Source organism: Pithys albifrons, chromosome 18 (assembly GCF_047495875.1).
Source record: "Pithys albifrons albifrons isolate INPA30051 chromosome 18, PitAlb_v1, whole genome shotgun sequence".
Classification (NCBI taxonomy): domain Eukaryota; kingdom Metazoa; phylum Chordata; class Aves; order Passeriformes; family Thamnophilidae; genus Pithys; species Pithys albifrons.
In genome coordinates, this window is record NC_092475.1 from 2,099,364 (window position 1) to 2,120,417 (window position 21,054).

General features: G+C 44.3%; 1 protein-coding gene across 5 annotated transcripts in view; it reads left to right on the forward strand.

Annotated features, from left to right (window-relative positions):
* RTEL1 (regulator of telomere elongation helicase 1) overlaps positions 1 to 21,054 on the forward strand; it is a 54,297-nt gene that overhangs the window by 31,344 nt on the left and 1,899 nt on the right. The window contains exons 27-43 of one of the 5 annotated variants that reach the window (XM_071572681.1): positions 505 to 659; positions 3,293 to 3,388; positions 3,993 to 4,067; positions 4,730 to 4,937; positions 5,894 to 6,043; positions 7,073 to 7,189; positions 8,918 to 9,160; positions 10,541 to 10,720; positions 11,541 to 11,729; positions 11,980 to 12,189; positions 12,440 to 12,625; positions 12,876 to 13,085; positions 13,334 to 13,519; positions 13,769 to 13,975; positions 14,226 to 14,516; positions 14,766 to 14,954; positions 15,440 to 15,543. In XM_071572681.1, coding sequence (XP_071428782.1) covers positions 505 to 659; positions 3,293 to 3,388; positions 3,993 to 4,067; positions 4,730 to 4,937; positions 5,894 to 6,043; positions 7,073 to 7,189; positions 8,918 to 9,160; positions 10,541 to 10,720; positions 11,541 to 11,729; positions 11,980 to 12,189; positions 12,440 to 12,625; positions 12,876 to 13,085; positions 13,334 to 13,519; positions 13,769 to 13,975; positions 14,226 to 14,516; positions 14,766 to 14,954; positions 15,440 to 15,543 — 2,996 coding nt within the window. Of the gene's footprint in view, positions 1 to 504; positions 660 to 3,292; positions 3,389 to 3,992; positions 4,068 to 4,726; positions 4,938 to 5,893; positions 6,044 to 7,069; positions 7,190 to 8,917; positions 9,161 to 10,540; positions 10,721 to 11,540; positions 11,730 to 11,979; positions 12,190 to 12,439; positions 12,626 to 12,875; positions 13,086 to 13,333; positions 13,520 to 13,768; positions 13,976 to 14,225; positions 14,517 to 14,765; positions 14,955 to 15,439; positions 15,544 to 21,054 lie in introns of all 5 variants that reach the window. The other 4 variants (XM_071572683.1, XM_071572684.1, XM_071572685.1 and 1 more) reach the window with 4 other exon arrangements.

The window sequence follows — 21,054 nt, forward strand, 5'->3', positions numbered from 1 at the left end:
TAGTGAGAATATGTGTTGTTGGGACCTTGGTGATGGTGTCTTACAGGTACTGATACTGTAAGAATTGTAGGCTGTAAAAAAACTTGTTCTGTTTAAAAATAATAAATCATGTTTCATACCAAAATCTCTTAAAAACAAAACCTCAGTTTTGGCAAAATGCATAAAGGTAAAGTAATTAAACACAGACAGCTGCTGCAGTAAGACTTTTCCCCATTGATCCAAAGCCATTTTGAGGTTAAATATGACCATGACTTCAGGAAGAGTTTGAAAGGAATCCACCAGGCTGCAGTAACAAATGCTTGAGCAATTTTGGAAGTGATTTATCAAAGCACTCTTCTTATGAAGTGACACAGTGCAATTTTTCAAAAAAAGGGAGATTATTTAATCCACCAACACCCCTCTGTGGACTGCTTTGCATCACTGGGAGGTATCACTCAGTCAAAGAAAATGCCAGAGATAAAGTGGAATTTTAATTTGTCATCTGTGTTCTGCTGTTGATGCCAGTAAGGGGAGATGGAACATCCAGCCTGTGTGTGGAGTATGAGCAAGAGTTTGCCTCACCCAGAAGACAGTTTGTTGGGCTCCTGGATGCCTTGGAGCGCAGTGAGAAGAGCAGTGAAGATGCAGAGGAGGAAAATGACTTGTCAGGAGAGGAAAAGGTAATGGCATTGATGTTTGTAAGTAAAAATCACAGGCTCTAAAGCTAAATGGGTTTGGTCTTAAGAGTTCCAGCTCAACCCTCTCTCAGGAGAAAGTCACTGTACTCAGCACTGGTAACTGCAAGTTCTGGTATAAATTAATCAAAGGGTTTCCTTGCCACATTGATGCCTTGCTTGTACTGTGCTGCAAGGCTGCTGACCTGGTTGTTCCTGGAAGTTATTCACACTCTCTGGGAAGGAAAGAGCTCTCAGAGGAGAGGTTGTTAAATACACAGTTTGTCCTCTGTGTGAGACCAAATATTGAATTTAAAAAATCTTTGATTCTCCTCAGAGAATGAATATTGCAGACTTGTGGAATGTTTTACCTGAATCAAAAATCCACTATCCCACTGAGATCAACAAAGCTGCTTCTGTGCTGTTCATTTTCTTTCCTCTTGGATAGGTATTTTTTATGCATCAGTGATGAGGCTTTCCAAAATCCCTGTTTGCAGTTCTTGGAGGGGTGGCTCCCATACCTGGCTGCCACCAGAGGAATATTTTCCTGCTGGCTTGCAGACTAGTGCATGGACTCCAGGAATGCCTATTGCAGCATACCCAAGTACTTTGCTTAGGGGAGGAATGCCTACAAGAAAATGTGGAGGTGTGGAAATACCTGGGGAATATTTGAGAAGGCCTAAGGGACATGGAGACATGTACAGAAGAGAGAAAATATAAAAGGATAATAAATATTTGACTTGCGTGCAACCAAGTGGGAAATGGTCTCCACCACCCAGGGGCTGCCATGGCAGAGACACCAAAACTTATTCTTTGGAAAGCCTGGCACATTCCCATGGAGTTAATAACTCAGCTACAGTGTCCTGCTAACACAGCTGCACACTTGGCAGAGCCTGAGCCAGACAAGCTGATAGACCCGATGGCTTGGCAGGCAGTCAGCTCCTGTCTGCTCTCTGTGCCTGGTGTTCCTGCTCCTCTGAGCCTTGTGCAGAACTCTGGGGTCATCCTGTGCTGCTCCCAAATGGGTGACCTGGCCCCAGCCATCTGGTGCAGTCCTGGGTCATGCAGGGGCTCTGGGGAGGCAGCTTTTACTCTGAGTCCACTGATGCACTGAGTGTGGGTTTGGGCTGAGGATGGCCTTGGTGTGATCTCCTGTATTTCTTCACCATCCAGCATAGGGCTGTGTTACCATCTTTTTTTTTATCAAGGTTACACTGTGTCCTTGTTCCCTAAGTAATGGGAATTTAGCTGCTGTCATCCTGAAATGGTTTGCCTGGGGTGAAAAAGAAGAAAAGTCTTTGTCATCTCAAAAAATCAAAATCCAAGAAAAAAAATACAAGAAATAGTCTCTTAATCAATTTAAATAAATGACAGTTCTCCATAATCAGATTTCCTTATCAGACATGCCTCATGGAAACTTGTCTTGGAAAATTTATTTCTGCTGGATCATCCCACTCAAGGTGGTGCCTTTGCATAGCACAGGAGTAAAAGATGGTTTTGATCATTTTTCTGACTTACTGAAGGTATCATAAATAGTTGACTTGCTGCTTATATTCCAATTCTTCATTCCCTTTCATGATGCTTAAATAAAATATGTTTAAATGTGCACTTAAATCATGGTCAGGTTTGTCTGGAATTTGGTGTCCTTGCAGTGTTAGGAGTGCACTGAGGGTTGTGTTTCTGGGGACAGCAACAGACTCCACAAACTGACACATCTGGAATTGTTGGCCAAGAGGGTTGTTCGTTTTAGAGCTGGTGTTTAGTTGTAGTTAATTTAACTTGACTCTGAACCTTTGTGATCTGAATAGCCTTATTTGGAAGTCAGAGTGGAATGAATTTAGGGGCACTGTTTTGTTTCACTGGTTCCTCTCATGAGTGAAGACAAATGAACTGAGAGTCACATCGAATTCTTTTGTCAGGTGAGGGCAAAGAAGTAACTCATTCCACATTCCTTCTTTCCCAGCAGGTGTGTAGAGACCAGCTGGCAATGTGGGGCTGTCCCACAGCTTCTTCTCTTCCTTAAGTGATTGTGTTTAAGGTGGTTGATAACTGGCCTGATCTAATATTGGACCCTGTGCTTTTAAGCATTTCCACTCCTCTTGTTTAAGAGCCATTTATTGCTGGGAATGGGAGATGCTGAAGAGCTTGTTGAGCCACAAGTGTTTCTGCTACTCTCATCCCACCTGCCCTGATATTTTCTTTAACACTGCTTAGTCTTCCTTTCTCAGCACCCCAAAAGCCTGATACAGGTTTTCTTCACAACAAAAGGACTTCCAGGCAGGAAAGTGAAGGGGTGTCTGAGCCACGAGTCACACACAGGTCTGTGTGCACTCCCAGACTGCCCTGGTACAGTCTGCTGTGAGTCCAGCTTTGCTTGATCAGGAATCTGTACCCTCAACACCAACTTTGTCTTTAATTTCCTCTGGTTTGGTCTCTTTCTGAGTTGTCCAGTAAATTATTACCTTCTGGAAACAGGTATGTGTCTGGGCTCTGTTGCAATAATTTGACTTGTTTCACTTTCTTGAATGTTGTCTCAAACTGAGTTAACAAACTTTACTGCTGGAAATATCTACATTAAATGGCCAATAACTTTGAAAAGCATTTTTTTTACATTTCTTATTTTCTTTTAATCTTCACAGGCACATCATCTGTCCACACTTTCCCTTCAGTATGAGAAGAAGTTAATAGATGGGCAGAAAGGAGGAAGGAAGAAAATAAAGCTGCTCAGCAATACAGTATGTGTTTCCCTGTCTGTGCCATCTCTTTGATCTGTAGATTGCTTTAATTTGAATTGGCAATTTCTGGGCACACAGATGCCAGAACGAGCTTGTTTTTTCTCCAAATTGTGAATATTTATCAGTGCATATCTGAAATCTATTTCATGATCTTTCCCAAATCCAAACATCACAGACCAAATCAAGCACAGGTCCAAGTAGAGCTATTAGATGAAAAGAATTGTTTTCTGGCATTGACTGCTTTGTGAACAACTTCTCCAGGGACCAGGAGTGGTGGGTGGTTTCATTCTTTTTGACTAGAATGGAATAATTCTTGTAGGAGGAACCTACAATGATCAGCTGGTCCAGCTGCTGGTAGAGCCTCACATGGTATAACTGACCAGTTTTGGGTAAGGTTCACATCCAAGCCCTACCTAAGGGAGGTCATCATTGTGTGTTAATTTTGCAGTTGTGCATTATTGGTTTCCCTTGTCCCCAAACTCAGTTACCTCATTCTGCAGCTAATTGCTTAAGAGTCAGTATAAATTTAGGAAAATTTCCTGGGTGATTGTGTGCCAGTAGTTGTCCAAGGTGCTGTCCTAACTGGATGTTGCCTGTCTGTCAGTCTACCAGTAACCAGGCAAACAAAACTGATCCTGAAGCTGATCATGTCCAGGAGAAAAGAGAAGGAAGAGAACAGGTTCGTGCAGAAAGTTGTGTTTGCAGTTTGTTGCTGTCTGATGTCATGATGAGTCAGCTGAGCTGTCAGGCTTGGAGTAAATATCATTTTATTAAACCTTCTCCTAAGAATAGAATTGTGCAATTGTGTTACTTGGCTGCCTTCTCTTGGAGTGTTTCCATGAAACAGTCATTTTGTCATCAGAGGAGGTGAATAATACACGTCTGCAGAGGTGGCTGCCACACTGCAGCCTGTTCTGTGAGGGCAGGCATGGTTTGTGGTGCTGGTGCTGGTGCTTGGAGCACACTGGACTTGGGGATCTCAGAGGGCTTTTCCAACCACAATAATTCTGTGATTCCATGATACCATTCCTTGTTCAGCGTTCTGCTGGAATTGTAAATATATTGCTCCTACCTCAATTCATGTGAAAGGAACTCCTCAAGAGAGAGAGTGCTCAGGGACTGGAATGGGCTGCCCAGAGAGGGGGTGGATTCCCCATCCCTGGAAGTTTTTCAGCTGAGCTTGGCCGTGGCACTGAGTGCCATGATCTGGTAAAGGGGCTGGAGTTGGACCAAGGGTTGGACTTGATGATCTAGGAGGTCTCTTCCAACCCAACTGATTCTATGATTCTATAATTCTATGAAGTGATCCTGCACTGAAATCCCTCCCTGCCTTCCCAGCAGGCCCTTAGGACAGCTGAGCTGCCAGAGCCCAGGAAGGCTCGAGCCACGTCCTACATCGCCACAGTGAAGGAGACCCTGAGCCAGCAGAACTATCAGCTCTTCTCCAAGGCTCTGCAGGAGTACAAGAATACAAATGACTTCCCTGCCATGTTATCCCAAATGAGCTCCCTCTTCCTAGAGGATGAAAAAAAGCACTTCTTGTTACGAGGTACATTTAGTGGATTTTTCATGTCCCTGGTGTATTTATGGGATGTGACTTTTGTCTGTTAAATAGACGTGGGGTTTTCAGTGGTATTTTAGATTTGAAGTTCAGCTCACTCAGGATTGTCATGCTGAACATTCATCACTTTATTTCCCCAGATGACACAGATAATCTTCTCACTCTAATTACCAATGTTAGCTTGCATCTTGACCTGAAGAAATTCACATTCCATGGAACTTTGTGTTATTTTAAACTTGGTCTAAAAGTGGTGCAGCTTTTTCCCTGTGACATAGGAGATGGAATGTGGCTTTCAGTTGGATAGATAGTTTTTCTCATTTTTCATCTACTGAGATAATAAAAGCTTAGTTATGTATCTTGTAAATTGTTTGAGGTAAAGCCTAAAGTTAAGAAATGGGAAGCTCTGCATGACCACTCAGTACTAGCAGTAACCACAGTTGGTTTCCAAATTTGTTGATGAGCTGTATAAATATGAAAATATTTATTTATCAGATCAAGGTCTGAGTCTAGTCTTCAAGAGTGTCAGGCACCTGAAACCTAAAGTTGATTTGATGTTGAGGTTTCTGGTTGGCAAACACTGTGATGAATAATAACATGAGGTGTAAAATTAACCATCTATCAGTTACTGAAAGGATGAGCCTTGCAGATACTTGGACCTCATGTTCTATTTCACTGAGAGGTGAGTTATTTCCTATTTACAGTGAAAAAATGATGGGTTTTACCCACTGATAATAAAATTGCTCAATGTTTGCATGATAACTGACTTTTGTGTAACTTGTGTGCTTGTTGTATAAGCATTAGATAAAGACATTTAGACTTTAATTGATTTAGCTTCACCTTTTTATTTTCTTATTGCCTCACTGGGAAGTCCTGCTATTTCTGTAGCATTTGTGAATTGATTTTTTTCCCTTTTTTTCCCCTCTTTTCCCTCTGTCTAATGAAAGGATTTTACCAGTTTGTTCGCCCTCAGCACAAAAAGCAGTTTGATGAGGAGTGTTGCAGCCTGACTGGGGAGGGCTGTGGCTACAAACCTGAGCACAGCCTGCCCTGGGAGCAGAGGGAGCTCCAGGAGAGCAGGAAGACCAGCACAGCAGGTGAGGAGCAGCTTTGTGGTGGATTGTCTGAAGGACATTACCCCATCCTAGAGCAAGATGTGTCTAATACAGAAATGCAAGGGTGGAAGGCAATTTAATTTAATCAGTGCTGAGCTAAGTCTCTGATCAACATGATCTCTCATCACTGTCTAGAACTACCTGAAGGGAAGTTCTGGCCAGGTGGGGGTTGGTCTCTTCTCCCAGGCACTCAGCAATAGGACAAGGGGGCACGATGGGCTCAAGCTCTGCCAAGGGAAATTGAAGTTGGAGATCAGGAAAAAATTCTTTGCAGAGAGAGTGCTCAGGCATTGGAATGGGCTGCCCAGAGAGGGGGTGGATTCCACATCCCTGGAGGTTTTTAAACTGAGCTTGGCCGTGGCACTGAGTGCCATGATCTGGTAAAGGGACTGGAGCTGGACCAAGGGTTGGACTTGATGATCTGGGAGGTGTTTTCCAACCCCATCAATTCTATGATTCTGTGATTCTCTGATCCTCTTGCCTTCCCCTGAGCATTAGTTACTGCAGAGTTAGTAATGATGCCAGTTTGTCTCAAAAGGTGATTTTACTGGTCTATTTAAATCACAAATCTAGTCTGGGGATTTAAAAACCTTGTGTGTGTCTTCTTTATGGCCCACATAGTGCCACCAGAATTGTGAATAAAAGGTGATTGTGTCCTCACAGAGCTTGTGAAATCTTCAAAACCCTGGAGCAATAAAGTTCTAAAAGAGCATTGTGTTGGTTCATCAGCAGAGAAATTCCTCTCTGTGGAATCCCAGAATGGTTTGGGTTGGAAGGGACCTTAAAGCTCATCCAGTTCCAGTCCCCTCCATGGGCAGGGACACCTTCCACTATCCCAGGTTGCTCCAAGCCCTGTCCAACCTGGCCTTGGACACCTCCAGGGAATGGGGCAGCCACAGCTTCTCTGGGTTGTTCGGGTGTTTTCAGGATAAGATGGTACACTTTGAAAGGCACCTTTCTATGTTCATTCTTCCCTAAATTCACTGTTAACAGACTGGTTTTATTTAGCAGAAGGAAAACAGAGTAAGGAGAAAAGTACACTCTCCGAGGCCTCATGTGCTCAGCTGAACCCTGAACTGCACCTGAACCAGGGAGGAATCCACTTGGCAACAGGACTGAGCAGTGCAGGTACCCTCCACGTTTAATAAAAACACAGTCCCAAAGTACTACGTGTTATGTTTTATTTCCCCACTGACTGGCACCAGTGAGTGTTCTTTGTGCTCACCATCTCTGCAGGTAAGGGTGATGGTCATGCAGGATTTTCATCAGGGATTGTGCAAAACAAAACACAGAAGTCAGTGAATTAAATCAAGGTGTATATGAAAGAAACCATCTGTAGCCAGACATTTTCAGGAGAGGCTGAGCTGGGGAAGGGCAGGTTGAGTGCAGGTGTGCTGTGCTTCCTGTTTGTCCAGGGCCCGTGACAGAGCCAGGTGTGACTTTAGATGACGTCAGTGGGAATGCAGGTAGGAAGGAGAGGCTTGTTCTGGGTGTGATGTGGACACTCCTCCTGTGGACAGTCTGTCTGTTCTGCAGAAACAGAGCAGCAAAAGTAATCTCTGTGTGCATCCCTCTAATCTCACTCTGTCCTGTATTTATCTTCAAACTCAAAGGCTCAATTATTATTTAATTATGGCTTTCCTGAGAACAGCTGGGAATTTTTTGTATTTCTCATAAGGAAATGAGTTGGATCATTGGACAGCTTAGAAGTCTTTCTTTAGAGGATAAAGAGTGGTTGAAAGCTAATCCTTTCTTCAAAACACACAAAACAAGCCAGTTTCCTGGAAGGCTTTAGAAGTTTTTCATGTGTGAAGCCGTGTTGTTCTTTCGATTTGTGTTCCCCCTTCTTTTGTATTTTAAGAATATTTGAATAAAACAGAATATTTGGTAATTATTTTGTCCTGAAACTATTAGAGTGGTTTCACAGAAACTTGTTTCCACTAAAAGTAATTGAGACAATAATAGCATTAAAGGGATATGTTATTTCTGTTGCTCACTCCTTAAGTAGAAAATGCTTCTGTGGAAGTGTTAGAAAGCTCTGGGATATGCAATAAAAGATATTGATCATTAAACTGACATCCAGGTTTTTCCCTTTTCAGGAAATGGAACAAAGCCCATGTTTTGAAACTTAAAAGATCTTTATCCTCCAATAAAGAATTCTTAAAGAGCTAAATGCCAAAAGATGTGGCAGGTTATTTAAAGCAGTTTCTTATCATATCCTTCATCCATATTTGTATGCCTGTAATATGCAAATCAGAACTCTTTCCTCTAAAACACATCAGAAATTAAAGATTGACATTTTGAACAAAGTCCACTTAGAGATTGGCAGGATATTCCAAGCTGCTCATACCTTCTGCTGTCCTCCTGCATTGCTCTTGTGCTCTCTTGAGTGTTATTTCAGCTTAGATAGTCTTTTTGACATTGTTTTCCTGTTGGGAAACCCCCTGCCCCCCTTTTCCCCTTTTACTGTTAATGGGTGAGCAATCTGTCCTTCAGAATTGCCCATGTGTCAGGCCAGCAGAGTTGATCTGTTTGAGATGCTTTTACTCCTTTAGTGGAGCACAAAACCTGGTTTATTGCTGACCTACATGCACAGTCTGCTGTGCCACCTTTTGCTCATTCCTTGGTGACCTCCTGGCACATTGGAGAAGGTCAAAGAACTCCACAAGCTGATAAAAGTGATTCCTGGAATTGCTTTGCTCCGTTGGCATTTCCAGGAGGAGGGAGGTGTGTGGGGTTGGCTTTACCACTGTGAATTAGCCCAGCAACCCCCTGGAAATGAAATGAGAAGCCAATATGATGGAGTGACCTGTTTGTTTCTCCTCAAGCTCTGCTCACGTGTCCTTTGTCTCTCAGGGCAGAGTGGCAGTGGAGCTCCAAGGAAAGAGGCTGGGAAGGCTCCATGCTCCAGGGAAGCCCATCACCAGGCCCTCAGGAGTGCCTATCTCAGGGATGTGCAAAGGGCTTTGGGCCAAAGCTCTTACAGGCAGTTCCACGAGGCGCTGGTGACTTACAAGAAGACGGATAATTACACTGCGATGGTATCGGTGATCGCAGCACTCACCACGGAGAGGCCCCAGGACTTCCACCTCCTGCAAAGTAAAGGGGTTTGATAAATCACTTTTATTTAGTTGAAAAGAAGCTGTGGGTGCTGTGATCTCATGTGGGCTCTCATCTTCTGGTTTAGCAATCCAGATCAATGGGGCAGCAGGAGAGATGTGTTCAAAGAAGGTCATTCAGAGAGCAAAACACGCCAAGGTTATAAAATGCTGTTTCTGTCTGTTCAGTTAGAAATTGTCCATTAAAAATGTTAGATGAGATCTCAGTAATTCCAGTCCTAACCTTCAGCCCAGCCAACTTCAGTCAGATGCTTTCTTGACCCTTTTTTCTCCTCAGTTACCACAAGTGATTCCCCTTCAGAAAGGACAGTGCTGGTTATTCAACAGGCTCAGGTTTTGTCCCATGACCCAGTGACTGCTATACTGGTGCTAAAGCTCTTACATGACTTTTAGCTTTTGGAGTAAACAATCACACTTTGATTCACTATTCTTCTACAAAGCTTTACTTGGAAATAGTCGTGGAACTGTGTCATAGTTTATTTTCTCAGAAGTGGTTGGGTTTGTTTTATTTTCATGGGTTTAATTGGAAAGATTTAGGAAGCTGCAGGTTTTCAAAATTTGAAGTTGGACTTTATTATTTAAAGGAGGAGAAGAAGAAGGGGTATTACATGCTGGTCCTGATTGCCTCAGGTGAACTCCTCTGCAGGAATTACACATTTGGTGTATGCTGGGAAATGCTGATTGAGTTTGTTGTCTTTAGGAAAGAACAATAACTATTATATTGACCTTAGATAGATACTGTAGTCTGCAAATTGTCAAAAATATCTTTTTTTTTTTCTGGTGCATGACCTGGTTTGATTAGTCTTGGCATAATGAAGAGTGGGAGGAAAATGAATTATGTGGCACTGAGTCATAACCTCCTTAGAGCACTCACAGTCAGTGTCATTACTGAGCAAGTGTTCTGAGTGCACAGGGCTTTGTGCTAGAATTGTCTGTGCTTGACAATAAGTCATAATTGACTTGTACAGAATTTCTCTGTATATGTTGTGAATCCTTGTCAACCAAACAGTAACAAGAAATTTCCTTTCTGGAGAGTTTTCCCAGATACTGTGCCCGTACCTGATTTCCTTGAATCAGTTGTCAGGTGGGTCAGGTAATTCTGCTGAGCTGTGCAGAATGGAAGAAATTCAAGATGGGTTGGGATTATTCTTCATAATAAATACTCATCTGCCTTCTGGCAAGGAAAGCTCCATAATTATAAAAATCATGCAGGCATTGTGTTGCACCAAGTGGAAGATACTCTGAGGAATATGGCTGCTATTGTTCAGCTTCCAAAGAATTTCTCCCCTCCAAAGGAAGGGGTCTTCCATGACTGGGCATTGATTTTCATATGTATTTGCCTATATTTTCTTTTGGCCAGGGTTTTACATGTTTGTGCGTCCTCACCACAAAGAGCAGTTCAAAGAGATGTGCAAGGATTTGACTGGCATGGTCTGTGGTGAGGGAGAGAAGCAACTGCAGCAGCCAGTGCAGAGGGAAGAGAAACCCAAACCCCTGAGCCTGGAGAGCTGGTTGACCAAAGGAATCAGCAATGGGCAAGGTGAGGAATGAACAGTTGTCTGAAGTTTAGAATCTTATTTATTATTATAATGGGTAGTGCTGAACAGCCTTAGGATCACAGAATCACAGAATGGTTTGGGTTGGAAAGGACCTTAAGGCTCATCTTGTTCCACACCCCCTGCCATGGGCAGAGACACCTTCCACTGTTGCTCCAAGCCTTGTCCAACCTCACCTTGCAATTCCAGCAACTCTGGGCAGTCTGTGCCAGGGTCTCACCATCCTCACAGGGCAGAATTTCTTCCTAAGGATCTGAACCTGCCCTCCTTTAGTTTAAGGCCATTCCCCCCTGTCCTATCACTCCATGCCCCTGTGAAAAGTCCCTCTCCTGGGCTGGAGCCTCCCTGCCCAAGGCTTGTAAAGGAGGATCATATATGTTGGTTGTGTCCAAACTGAGTTAAAAAACACTCACCCAAACACCTGTAGGATAAAAGGTAACCATGAGATGGGGAATGCAAGGAAACAGGGAAGAAATTAGTTATGGTTCTGCCATCTTTAAACTGAAGTGCATTAGGGGTGAAGGCAGAATTTCTCTAAGTGGAGTGGGAGCAGCAGTGGACCCACTCTGCTTATTTCCACAGAACCATTTCAATATTAAGGGTCTCTCAGTAATATTGATTCTGTTAGCATCAGAAACTTCTGATACCGAACAGTATGGCAAAAAAAATAGTTCTTCAAATTTGTTTCTCTTTCTATACAATGGCAACTTAATGGAATTTACAACTGTTTGTGCTTTTCAGAGTCTGTGTGTTGTGCTCTGCATGATCCAGGGTTATATGTTGGTTTTGTCTTTTTATCCCCAGATTCTTCCACTTCTGAGAGTGAGGAGCCAGAGAAAATTCAGTGTTCCTCTTCCTCTGGCCTGAAAAGTGCACTTGAGTGGCTGAAGGCTGCAGTATCTGAAGGAACCAGCAGTGTCAGAGCACCCACAAACCCTGGAGCTGTGCCCATCGTTCCTGTAGAGTCGGAATCAGACACAGATTCAGAGTGTGGTGGGTATAGCTGAGATTTGGGATGCCATTCCCTAATGCTTGGCAATAAAGATCAGTTCTAGAGATGAGAATTGCAGTGGTGGTCTGTGAAATGAGTGGTGTATGGCAAAAAAGTATTTATTCAAATTTGTTTCTCTTCTTACACAATGGCAACTTAGTTAAATTTACAGCTGTTTGTGCTTTTCAGAGTCTGTGTGTTGTGTTCTGCATGATCCAGGGTTATATACTGGTTTTGTCTTTTTATCCCCAGATTCTTCCACTTCCAAGAGTGAGGAGCCAGAGAAAATTCAGAGTGAGGTTTCCTCTTCCTTCTTGAGCCAGAAAAGTGAACCTGAGTGGCCAGAGACTGAAGTATCTGAAGGAACCAGCAGTGTGAGAGCACCCACAGAGCCTGAAGCTGTGCCAGACTTTCCCCCAGCACTGGAACCAGCACTAGCAGGAGCACTGGCACCAGAGTGTGGTGGGTATAGCTGAGATTTGGGATGTCATTCCCTAATGCTTGGTAATAAAGAAAAGTTATAGAAATGAGAATTGTGCTGGTGGTCTGTGAAATGAGTGGTGTATGGCAAAAAAGTATTTATTCAAATTTGTTTCTCTTGTTACACAATGGCAACTTAATTAAATTTACAGCTGTTTGTGCTTTTCAGAGTCTGTGTGTTGTGTTCTGCATGGTCCAGGTTTATATGCTGGTTCTGTCTTTTTATCCCCAGATGCTTCCACTTCCAAGAGTGAGGAGCCAGAGAAAATTCAGAGTGAGGTTTCCTCTTCATTCCTGAGCAAGAAAAGTGAAATTGAGTGTCCGAAGTCTGAAGTATCCGAAGGAAGCAGCAGTGTCAGAGCACCCACAGAGCCGGGAGCTGTGCCAGACTTTCCCTCAGAGTCAGAACCAGAGTGTGGTGGGTATAGCTGAGATTTGGGATGCCATTCCCTAATGCTTGGCAATAAAGATCAGTTCTAGAGATGAGAATTGCAGTGGTGGTCTGTGAAATGAGTGGTGTATGGCAAAAAAGTAGTTAATCAAATTTGTTTCTCTTCTTACACAATGGCAACTTAGTTGAATTTACTGCTGTTTGTGCTTTTCAGAGTCTGTGTGTTGTGTTCTGCATGGTCCAGGGTTATATATTGGTTTCATCTTTTTATCCCCAGGTTCTTCCACTTCCAAGAGTGAGGAGCCAGAGAAAATTCAGAGTGAGGTTTCCTCTTCCTTCTTGAGCCAGAAAAGTGAACTTGAGTGGCCAGAGACTGAAGTATCTGAAGGAACCAGCAGTGTGAGAGCACCCACAGAGCCTGAAGCTGTGCCAGACTTTCCCCCAGCACTGGAACCAGCACTAGAAGCAGCACTGGCAGCAGAGTGTGGTGGGTATAGCTGAGATTTGGGACGTCATTCCCTAATGCTTGGCAATAAAGAAAAGTTATAGAAATGAGAATTGCAGTGGTGGTCTGTGAAATGAGTGGTGTATGGCAAAAAAAGTTATTCAAATTTGTTTCTCTTGTTACACAATGGCATCTTAGTTGAATTTACAGCTGTTTGTGCTTTTCAGAGTCTGTGTGTTGTGTTCTGCATGATCCAGGGTTATGTGTTGGTTTCGTCTTTTTATCCCCAGATTCTTCCACTTCCAAGAGTGAGGAGCCAGAGAAAATTCAGAGTGAGATTTCCTCTTCCTCCTTTGGCCTCAAAAGTGAACCTGAGTGGCCAGAGACTGAAGTATCTGAAGGAACCAGCAGTGTCAGAGCACCCACAGAGCCTGGAGCTGTGCCAGACTTTTCCCCAGCCCTGAAAACAGAGTGTGGTGGGTATAGCTGAGATTTGGGATGCCATTCTCCAATGCTTGGCAACAGAGATAAGTCATGGAAATGAGAATTGCAGTGGTGGTCTGTGCAATGAGTGGTGTATGGCAAAAAAGTAATTATTCAAATTTGTTTCTCTTCTTATACAATGGCACCTTAGTTAAATTTAGTGCTGTTTGTGCTTTTCAGAGTCTGTGTGTTGTGTTCTGCATGGTCCAGGGTTATATGCTGGTTCTGTCTTTTATCCCCAGATGCTTCCACTTCCAAGAGTGAGCCAGAGGAAATTCAGAGTGAGATTTCCTCTTCCTCCTTTGGCATCAAAAGTGAACCTGAGTGGCCAGAGACTGAAGTATCTGAAGGAACCAGCAGTGTCAGAGCACCCACAGAGCCTGGAGCTGTGCCAGACTTTCCCCCAGCACTGGAACCAGCACTGGAAGCAGCACTGGCAGCAGAGTGTGGTGGGTATAGCTGAGATTTGGGACGTCATTCCCTAATGCTTGGCAATAAAGAAAAGTTATAGAAATGAGAATTGCAGTGGTGGTCTGTGAAATGAGTGGTGTATGGCAAAAAAGTAATTATTCAAATTTATTTCTCTTCTTATACAATGGCACCTTAGTTAAATTTACTGCTGTTTGTGCTTTTCAGATTCTGCATGTTGTGTTGTGCATGATCCAGGTTTATGTGTTGGTTTTGTCTTTTTATCCCCAGATAAAAAGTCTCACATTTCTGAGAGTCAGCTCGAGAGAATTCAGATTTCCTCCTTCTACTATGGCCTGAAAAGTGAACTTGAGTGGCTCAAGGCTGGAGTATCCGAAGGAACCAGCAGTGTCAGAGCACCCACAGACCCTGGAGCTGTGCCAGACTTTCCCCCAGACCTTCATCCAGACCTGGGAGCAGATCTGGATCCGGACCTGGGATCAGATCTGGATCCAGACCTGGGATCAGCTCTCAATCCGGACCTGGGTTCAGATCTCGATCCGGCCCTGGGACCAGAGTATGGTGGGTATAGCTGAGATTTGGGATGTCATTCCCTAATGCTTGGCAATAATGATAAGTTATAGAATGAGAATTGCACTGGTGGTCTGTGAAATGAGTGGTGTATGGCAAAAAAGGAGTTATTAAAATTTGTTTCTCTTCTTATATAATGGCAACTTAGTTGAATTTACTGCTGTTTGTGCTTTTCAGAGTCTGTGTGTTGTGTTCTGCATGATCCAGGGTTATATGCTGATTTTGTCTTTTTATCCCCAGATTATTCCACTTCTGAGAGTGAGCCAGAGAAAATTCAGTGTTCCTCTTCCTCCTTTGGCCTCAAAAGTGAACTTGAGTGGCTGAGGGCTGGAGTATCTGAAGGAACCAGCAGTGTCAGAGCACCCACAGACCCTGGAGCTGTGCCCATCTTTCCCTCAGCATTGGATTCAGACACAGATTCAGAGCGTGGTGGGTATAGCTGAGATTTGGGATGTCATTCCCTAGTGCTGGGTAATAAGTTATAGAAATGAGAATTGCACTGGTGATCTGTGACATGAGTGGTGCCTGTTTTTCTCTGGTGTAATGTGGTCAGAGTGGTTTACTGAGTAGAATTTGTACTTTCTGCAGCTTCCACGTGCTCTGAAAGTGCTTCATTGTCTCTGTCTCAATGGTGCAATAGTTTCCTGAGAATTTACTGAATTCTTCTCTACAACTTCCTTGTAAAGGAAGGATGTAATCTGAGGTTCTAAAGGAGATCTGAAGCACTGTGAGGCTGAGTGAGGTCACAGTCACGTGAAAGAAATGACGTAGTAGGGCCAGGTATGGCACTGTTAAAGTAGTTTATTGTCATTGTTTTCTGGACTGCTCTGGATGCATAAAAATTCCACAGGCAATCACTGGAATTTAGTCATTTCCTCCTCCCTTTCTTTCTCTCCCCCCTCCCTCTGTTCTAGGAAGTTACTACTGCCCTACCTGCAAATCTGAGGGTCGTTTGCCTTTGGAGTGTCCATCATGTCGCTTCATGTGCTGCAAAACGTGCTGGGAGAAGTTCTTAAAGGTCCTCTTGTTCATTGGTTTGTTTTATTTCCTGAAACTGCTGTAGAATTGTGTGCTTGTCTTGAGAACCCTGTGAACAGGCCTGGAAACAGAATTCCTCTGTTTGCAGAAACAACACCCAAATCCTGATGGAAGATTTGCCACTTCTTTCAATGTTTTCCATGTTCTGCAATGTGATTGGAGGTGACCTCTGCTTTAAGCTGAGGGTTTTACACCTTTGCATCTTTCTGAGCTGCCTTCATGTGTTTTCCTGTCTAAAACTACAAAGGCAACAAGCTGCGAGTCAATTTGAAAAAATGTGTTGTTTTATTGCATATGTTGGCCTTTATTTTAATTTTTTCCTAAATTATTTTCATCATTTTCCCCATCAAAATCCTACTGTAAAACACTGTCATGGGATGAGGCAAATCAGGAAAAGAATTCCCAGGGAAGTGGTTGACTCACCATCCCTGGAGGGGACGTGTAGATGTGGCACTAAAGGACGTGGTTTAAAGGTGGCTCTGGCAGTGCTGGATCAGCTGTTGGACTCGATGATCTTCAAGGGTCTTTCCCAACTAAACGATTCCGTGAATCTGTGATTCTGAATTCCTGCTCAGATATCTCCTGTGTCATCCTGTCTGATGGGTTTTCCAGCTGTGTAAGTTGGAATTCTTTAAGTAAGAGGATTTTTCTGGTCCTACAGAGCAGTGTGTTTGGCAGCATCTTACCCAACATTTGACTTGGCAGCCAAGTGTTAATAATCTGGGTTTGGAAGTTTGTTACACGAGCTGAGGGGTTTCTGAGCATTCATAGGGGATGAACAAGGCTGCTGGTAATGGAGCTTGGGAACAAAAACAGGGAAAGAAACTTCTTCAGCCTGTTAATCTATAAACAAGTACAAAATAATCAGTTATCCAAGTTCCAGAGAAAGGCCTTTTTCTCGGGAAGGAGGCACTGAATTATGTCAGCTAAGCATAGAAAACAGAGTGCCAACATCCAAATAAATATAACAGCCAAGTCACACTTAGTCCAGGGGGAATATAGAATAAGCAGAGAATCACAGAATGGCTGAGGTTGGAAGAGACCTTAACACTTACCTTGTTCCACACCTCCTGCCTGGGCAGGGACATCTTCCACCAGCCCAGGTTGCTCCAAGCCCTGTCCAGCCTGGCCTTGAACAATCCTGGGGATGGGGCAGCACCTCACCATCTTCACAAGGAAGAATTCCTTCCTGATATCCAATCTGGCCCTGCCCTCTGTCAGTCTGAAGTAACTCCCCCTTATCCTAAGTCCTCTCCAGCTCTCTTGGAGCCCCTTTAGGGACTGGAAGGGGCTCTAAAGTCTCCCTGGGGCCCTGACTCCTCCAGGCTGAACAGCCCCAGCTCTCTCAGCCTGTGTCCAGAGCAGAGGGGCTCAAGCCTTATGATCAACTCAGCAGCTTCCTCTGGACTCATTCCATAATGTCCAGACACATCTAGAGGGAATTCACCACAGCTGTTCAACTAATTTTCACTCTGCTCTGTCATATTTCCTCAAAAATGTTAAAATGCAGGCGATTTTGATTATAAAGAATATATGCAAGAAAGTAAAAGAAAGACAAAGAAAGGCATCTCATGTTTCCTACAGATTGAGCAGTCAAATAGGCTTTAATAGGCCTTGTTGCTGAACATTTAATTTTTGCATTTATGCCACAGTGTGATGGGGGTGAACATCTGTCAGGCAGAATCATCTGCTGCAAAAAGGGCCACAACAGAGTCATGACAAGAATTTTACTAGTGTGTGGTTATATTCTCTGCTGCTTGAGGCTTGAGATGATTAAGGACAGAATGAGCTCCCTGGGGAGTTTCTTTGTTAGGCAAGCATTTTAGTGTCCCCCAGTGTGGTTGTGTTATCTCAGCCCATGAGTTCTGACTTCGTAAAGTCTGGGGGAAAACTCACTCCTTTTGCCAGTAAGATTGAACTTGTAATTGTTGTTTCATCAGCTTAAGAATCCAGAGTTAGAACTATTGTATATTGAGCAATTGTAGCAGCCTGTTCTGTGGTTTTCATCTTGAAATTGGTCATTCTGAGGTCTGGATTTCATCTTAATCCTCAAATGAGTGTGTGTTTTGATAGCTCATAAATGACAACGTGCTCAAAACATTTTTTTAATTGGCTGTTTTGTCTGACTGATATCTCTTAGACCAGAGGTCAAAGTAGCCTGACCTACTAGATTAGACTGTGTATCAGACTCAAGTACTTGAGAGCATCCAGAGGAGGCAGCCAAGGTGGGGAAGGGCTGGGAGGAACCTGCTGGGAGGGAGGGCTGAGGCCTCTGGGATTGTCTGGTTTGGAGAAAGGAGCCTGAGGGGTGGATTTCTGCAGGAGGGGACATGGAGAGGGAGGGTGCTGAGCTCTTCTCCCTGGTGTCAGGATGCATGGGAATGGTTCAAAGCTCTTCCAGGGAGATTCAGAATGGATATTAGGAAATGTTCCTTACCAAGAGAGAGTCAGACACTGGAAGAGGGTTCCTAGAGGAGTGGTCATTGCCCCAGAGCCCTTTATGCTTTAACTCCTGTTGGGCCCTGAAGTGGTCAGGTAGTTGGACTAGAGCATCATTGTAGGTTCCTTCCAACTGGAAGTATTCCTTCTCTTCAATTCAGATATCCAATACAAACCCATGTTTGAGTAAATGAGTAATTTTCATTTACTATTAATGAGTCATTTCCCCATTTATTATTAACGCTTTCTGTATTTGCCTGTTAGCTGAATAATCCTACTTATGACATATCTTCATAGTCATGAATGTTGGCCATGTACAGGAGTGTTAAGTAGCTTATGATGTGATTCAAATGTTATTTGAATAATGAAATTTGTCAAATCAGAGTCATAGAATCATGACTGATGGAAGAGACCTTTAAGATGAAGTCCAGTCATCAGCACCACCACTGTGTTCTCTGTTAAACCACGTGCTGAGGTGCTGCATCCACGTGTTCTTTGAACACTGCCAGACATGGTGACCCCACCACTCCCCTGGGAGCCTGTTCAGTGCTTTCCAACCCTCTCCTGTTGTAGGTTAGGATATTCCTTGAACTGATGCAGAGGGGAGGCAGAACTGCTCTGTGCTGGTCCTGGGGCTGAGAAGGAAGCACAACCTCCTGGGGAGAGCTCAGCATTGCAGAGAGGAAGATGATTCTGTGTTTCTCTGAAACCAGTCCCAGAGGAGCCATCTCCTAACACATCCATCCTCATTCCCATGGAACTTCTCTCATGCCTTGGGAAGTCAAGCAGGCAATTGGCTCCATCTGTGGCGAGGATGTGTTTGGGATAGGGGTACCTTTACCAGCAGGAAATGAGCAACCATATCTGCTCTCTGAGCTCTCATCAGAGGGCACCAGGCTTTGTCACCTCTGACTGGGCTGCATTTAAAACTCCTTTTTTCTTTGCTAACAACTTACTCACTGTTTTTTCAGCTCAAAAATCCCTTGGTGTGTATTGTCCTCCGAGGAAGTGACTAACAGTCTCATTCACAAAGCAGGATTTGCAAATTGTGATCTTCTCCAATTTGTTACTTTAGTGAAAGAGTGGTGGGGAGAGGCAGTGAATAGTTCTGAGAGCTTTTAGAAGCCCTTGGAGGAGCAGTCAGAATTCCCTGCAGCTGGAGGGGGATTAGGGGGATTAGTGCTGGAGCATGTTGGGTCATTCAGTGTGCAGAGACTGGGCCATGACATGCTGCTTTAGGGTATATCCTTCTCTCCAGGGCTCTGTTGCTGCTCTCCAGTGTTTCAGTGCATCATTTATTCATGCAGCTCTTCCACAGAGACTGTGTTATTCCCATTTGGGCTATCTGTATAATATGGGCAAATATTATCAGATTGCACAGTTATATTTTACACTTAAAATTGTCTTTGGCAAATCAGTGTCTGCTGGGAGGTAAAGGGAGTTTTCCTCTCCCCTTCCATTTATTTCAATTCATGTTTATTGAACCCAAATCCTACTGCCAGAGCCTCCATTACAGTCTGCACCCTTCTTTGTGATGGCCTCACTCTGACAGAGGGCAGGGTTAGGTTGGATATCAGGAAGAAATTCTTCCCTGAGAGGGTGGGCAGGCCCTGGCATGGGTTGCCCAGAGAAGCTGTGGCTGCCCCATCCCTGGAAGTGTCCAAGGGTCAGATGACACTTGGACCAACCTGGACTAGTGGAAGATGTCCCTGCCCATGTCAGAGGGTTGGAATGAAATGAGCTTTGAGGTCCCTTCCAACCTAAACCATTCTGTGATTCTAATGATGCATTTCCACGCTGCAGGGCAGCCTGTGCAGTGCCACTGATGGGGGTGACCATCATTTCAGCCTCCTGAGGTGGCAGCCTGTGCAGTGCCACTGATGGGGGTGACCATCATTTCAGCCTCCTGAGGTGGCAGCCTGTGCAGTGCCACTGATGGGGGTGACCATCATTTCAGCCTCCTGAGGTGGCAGCCTGTGCAGTGCCACTGATGGGGGTGACCATCATTTCAGCCTCCTGAGGTGGCAGCCTGTGCAGTGCCACTGATGGGGGTGACCATCATTTCAGCCTCCTGAGGTGGCAGCCTGTGCAGTGCCACTGATGGGGGTGACCATCATTTCAGCCTCCTGAGGTGGCAGCCTGTGCAGTGCCACTGATGGAGGTGACCATCATTTCAGCCTCCTGAGGTGGCAGCCTGTGCAGTGCCACTGATGGGGGTGACCATCATTTCAGCCTCCTGAGGTGGCAGCCTGTGCAGTGCCACTGATGGGAGTGACCATCATTTCAGCCTCCTGAGGTGGCAGCCTTCTCCCAAACAATGTTTTTTAAAATATTTTTTTATTCTCCCCCTTTGAATTAAGCAGAGCATTTTAGTTTTACTGGTATTTTGAAAGCTGTGAAAAGAGCAGTTGGGATTCATGTACAGGTCAAATGACTTTGAAATTGAAGATTAGTGAAGAAGCAAACTGCAATATGAGTGGAGAAATGGTGCCTCATGTGCCCTCACGTCTCCTGCTGCTGAGGAGGAAGGTGTGGGGGGTTATGAAGAAATAAGTGTGCTTGGTTCCTCTCCTGCTCATGGCCACGTGTGCCACCCATGTCCTGGGATGCCCAGGAGATATTTCCTTCCCATCTGTGCAGGAGGAAGCAGCAGTTCAGAGAACTCATGAGCCACTCAACGGTGCTTTACTCCAAAGTTCAGCTGCACTTCACAGCAGCTGCTGCAGCTCTGTGTTTCCTCCTTCCTGGATTTCAGTCCTCCACATGTGTCATAGCTGGAACCAACCTGAGCCAACTGCTGGAAATTTGGGACCACTTTGCTGGGAGACTTTTTCCTCTTCTTTTTATTACTGGCAGTGAAGTACCTGCATGGTGACTCTGAGGTTGCAACAGGCAGATGAGATATCTGGGGGCTGCCCCATGACTCGTGCAGCTTGTGGTTCATGTTGAGCAAAACGTGGTAGAGAATTTAATGTAGAATCATAGAATAGTTTGGCTTGGAAGGGACCTCAAAGCTCATCTCATTCCCTTCCCTGCCATGGGCAGGGACACC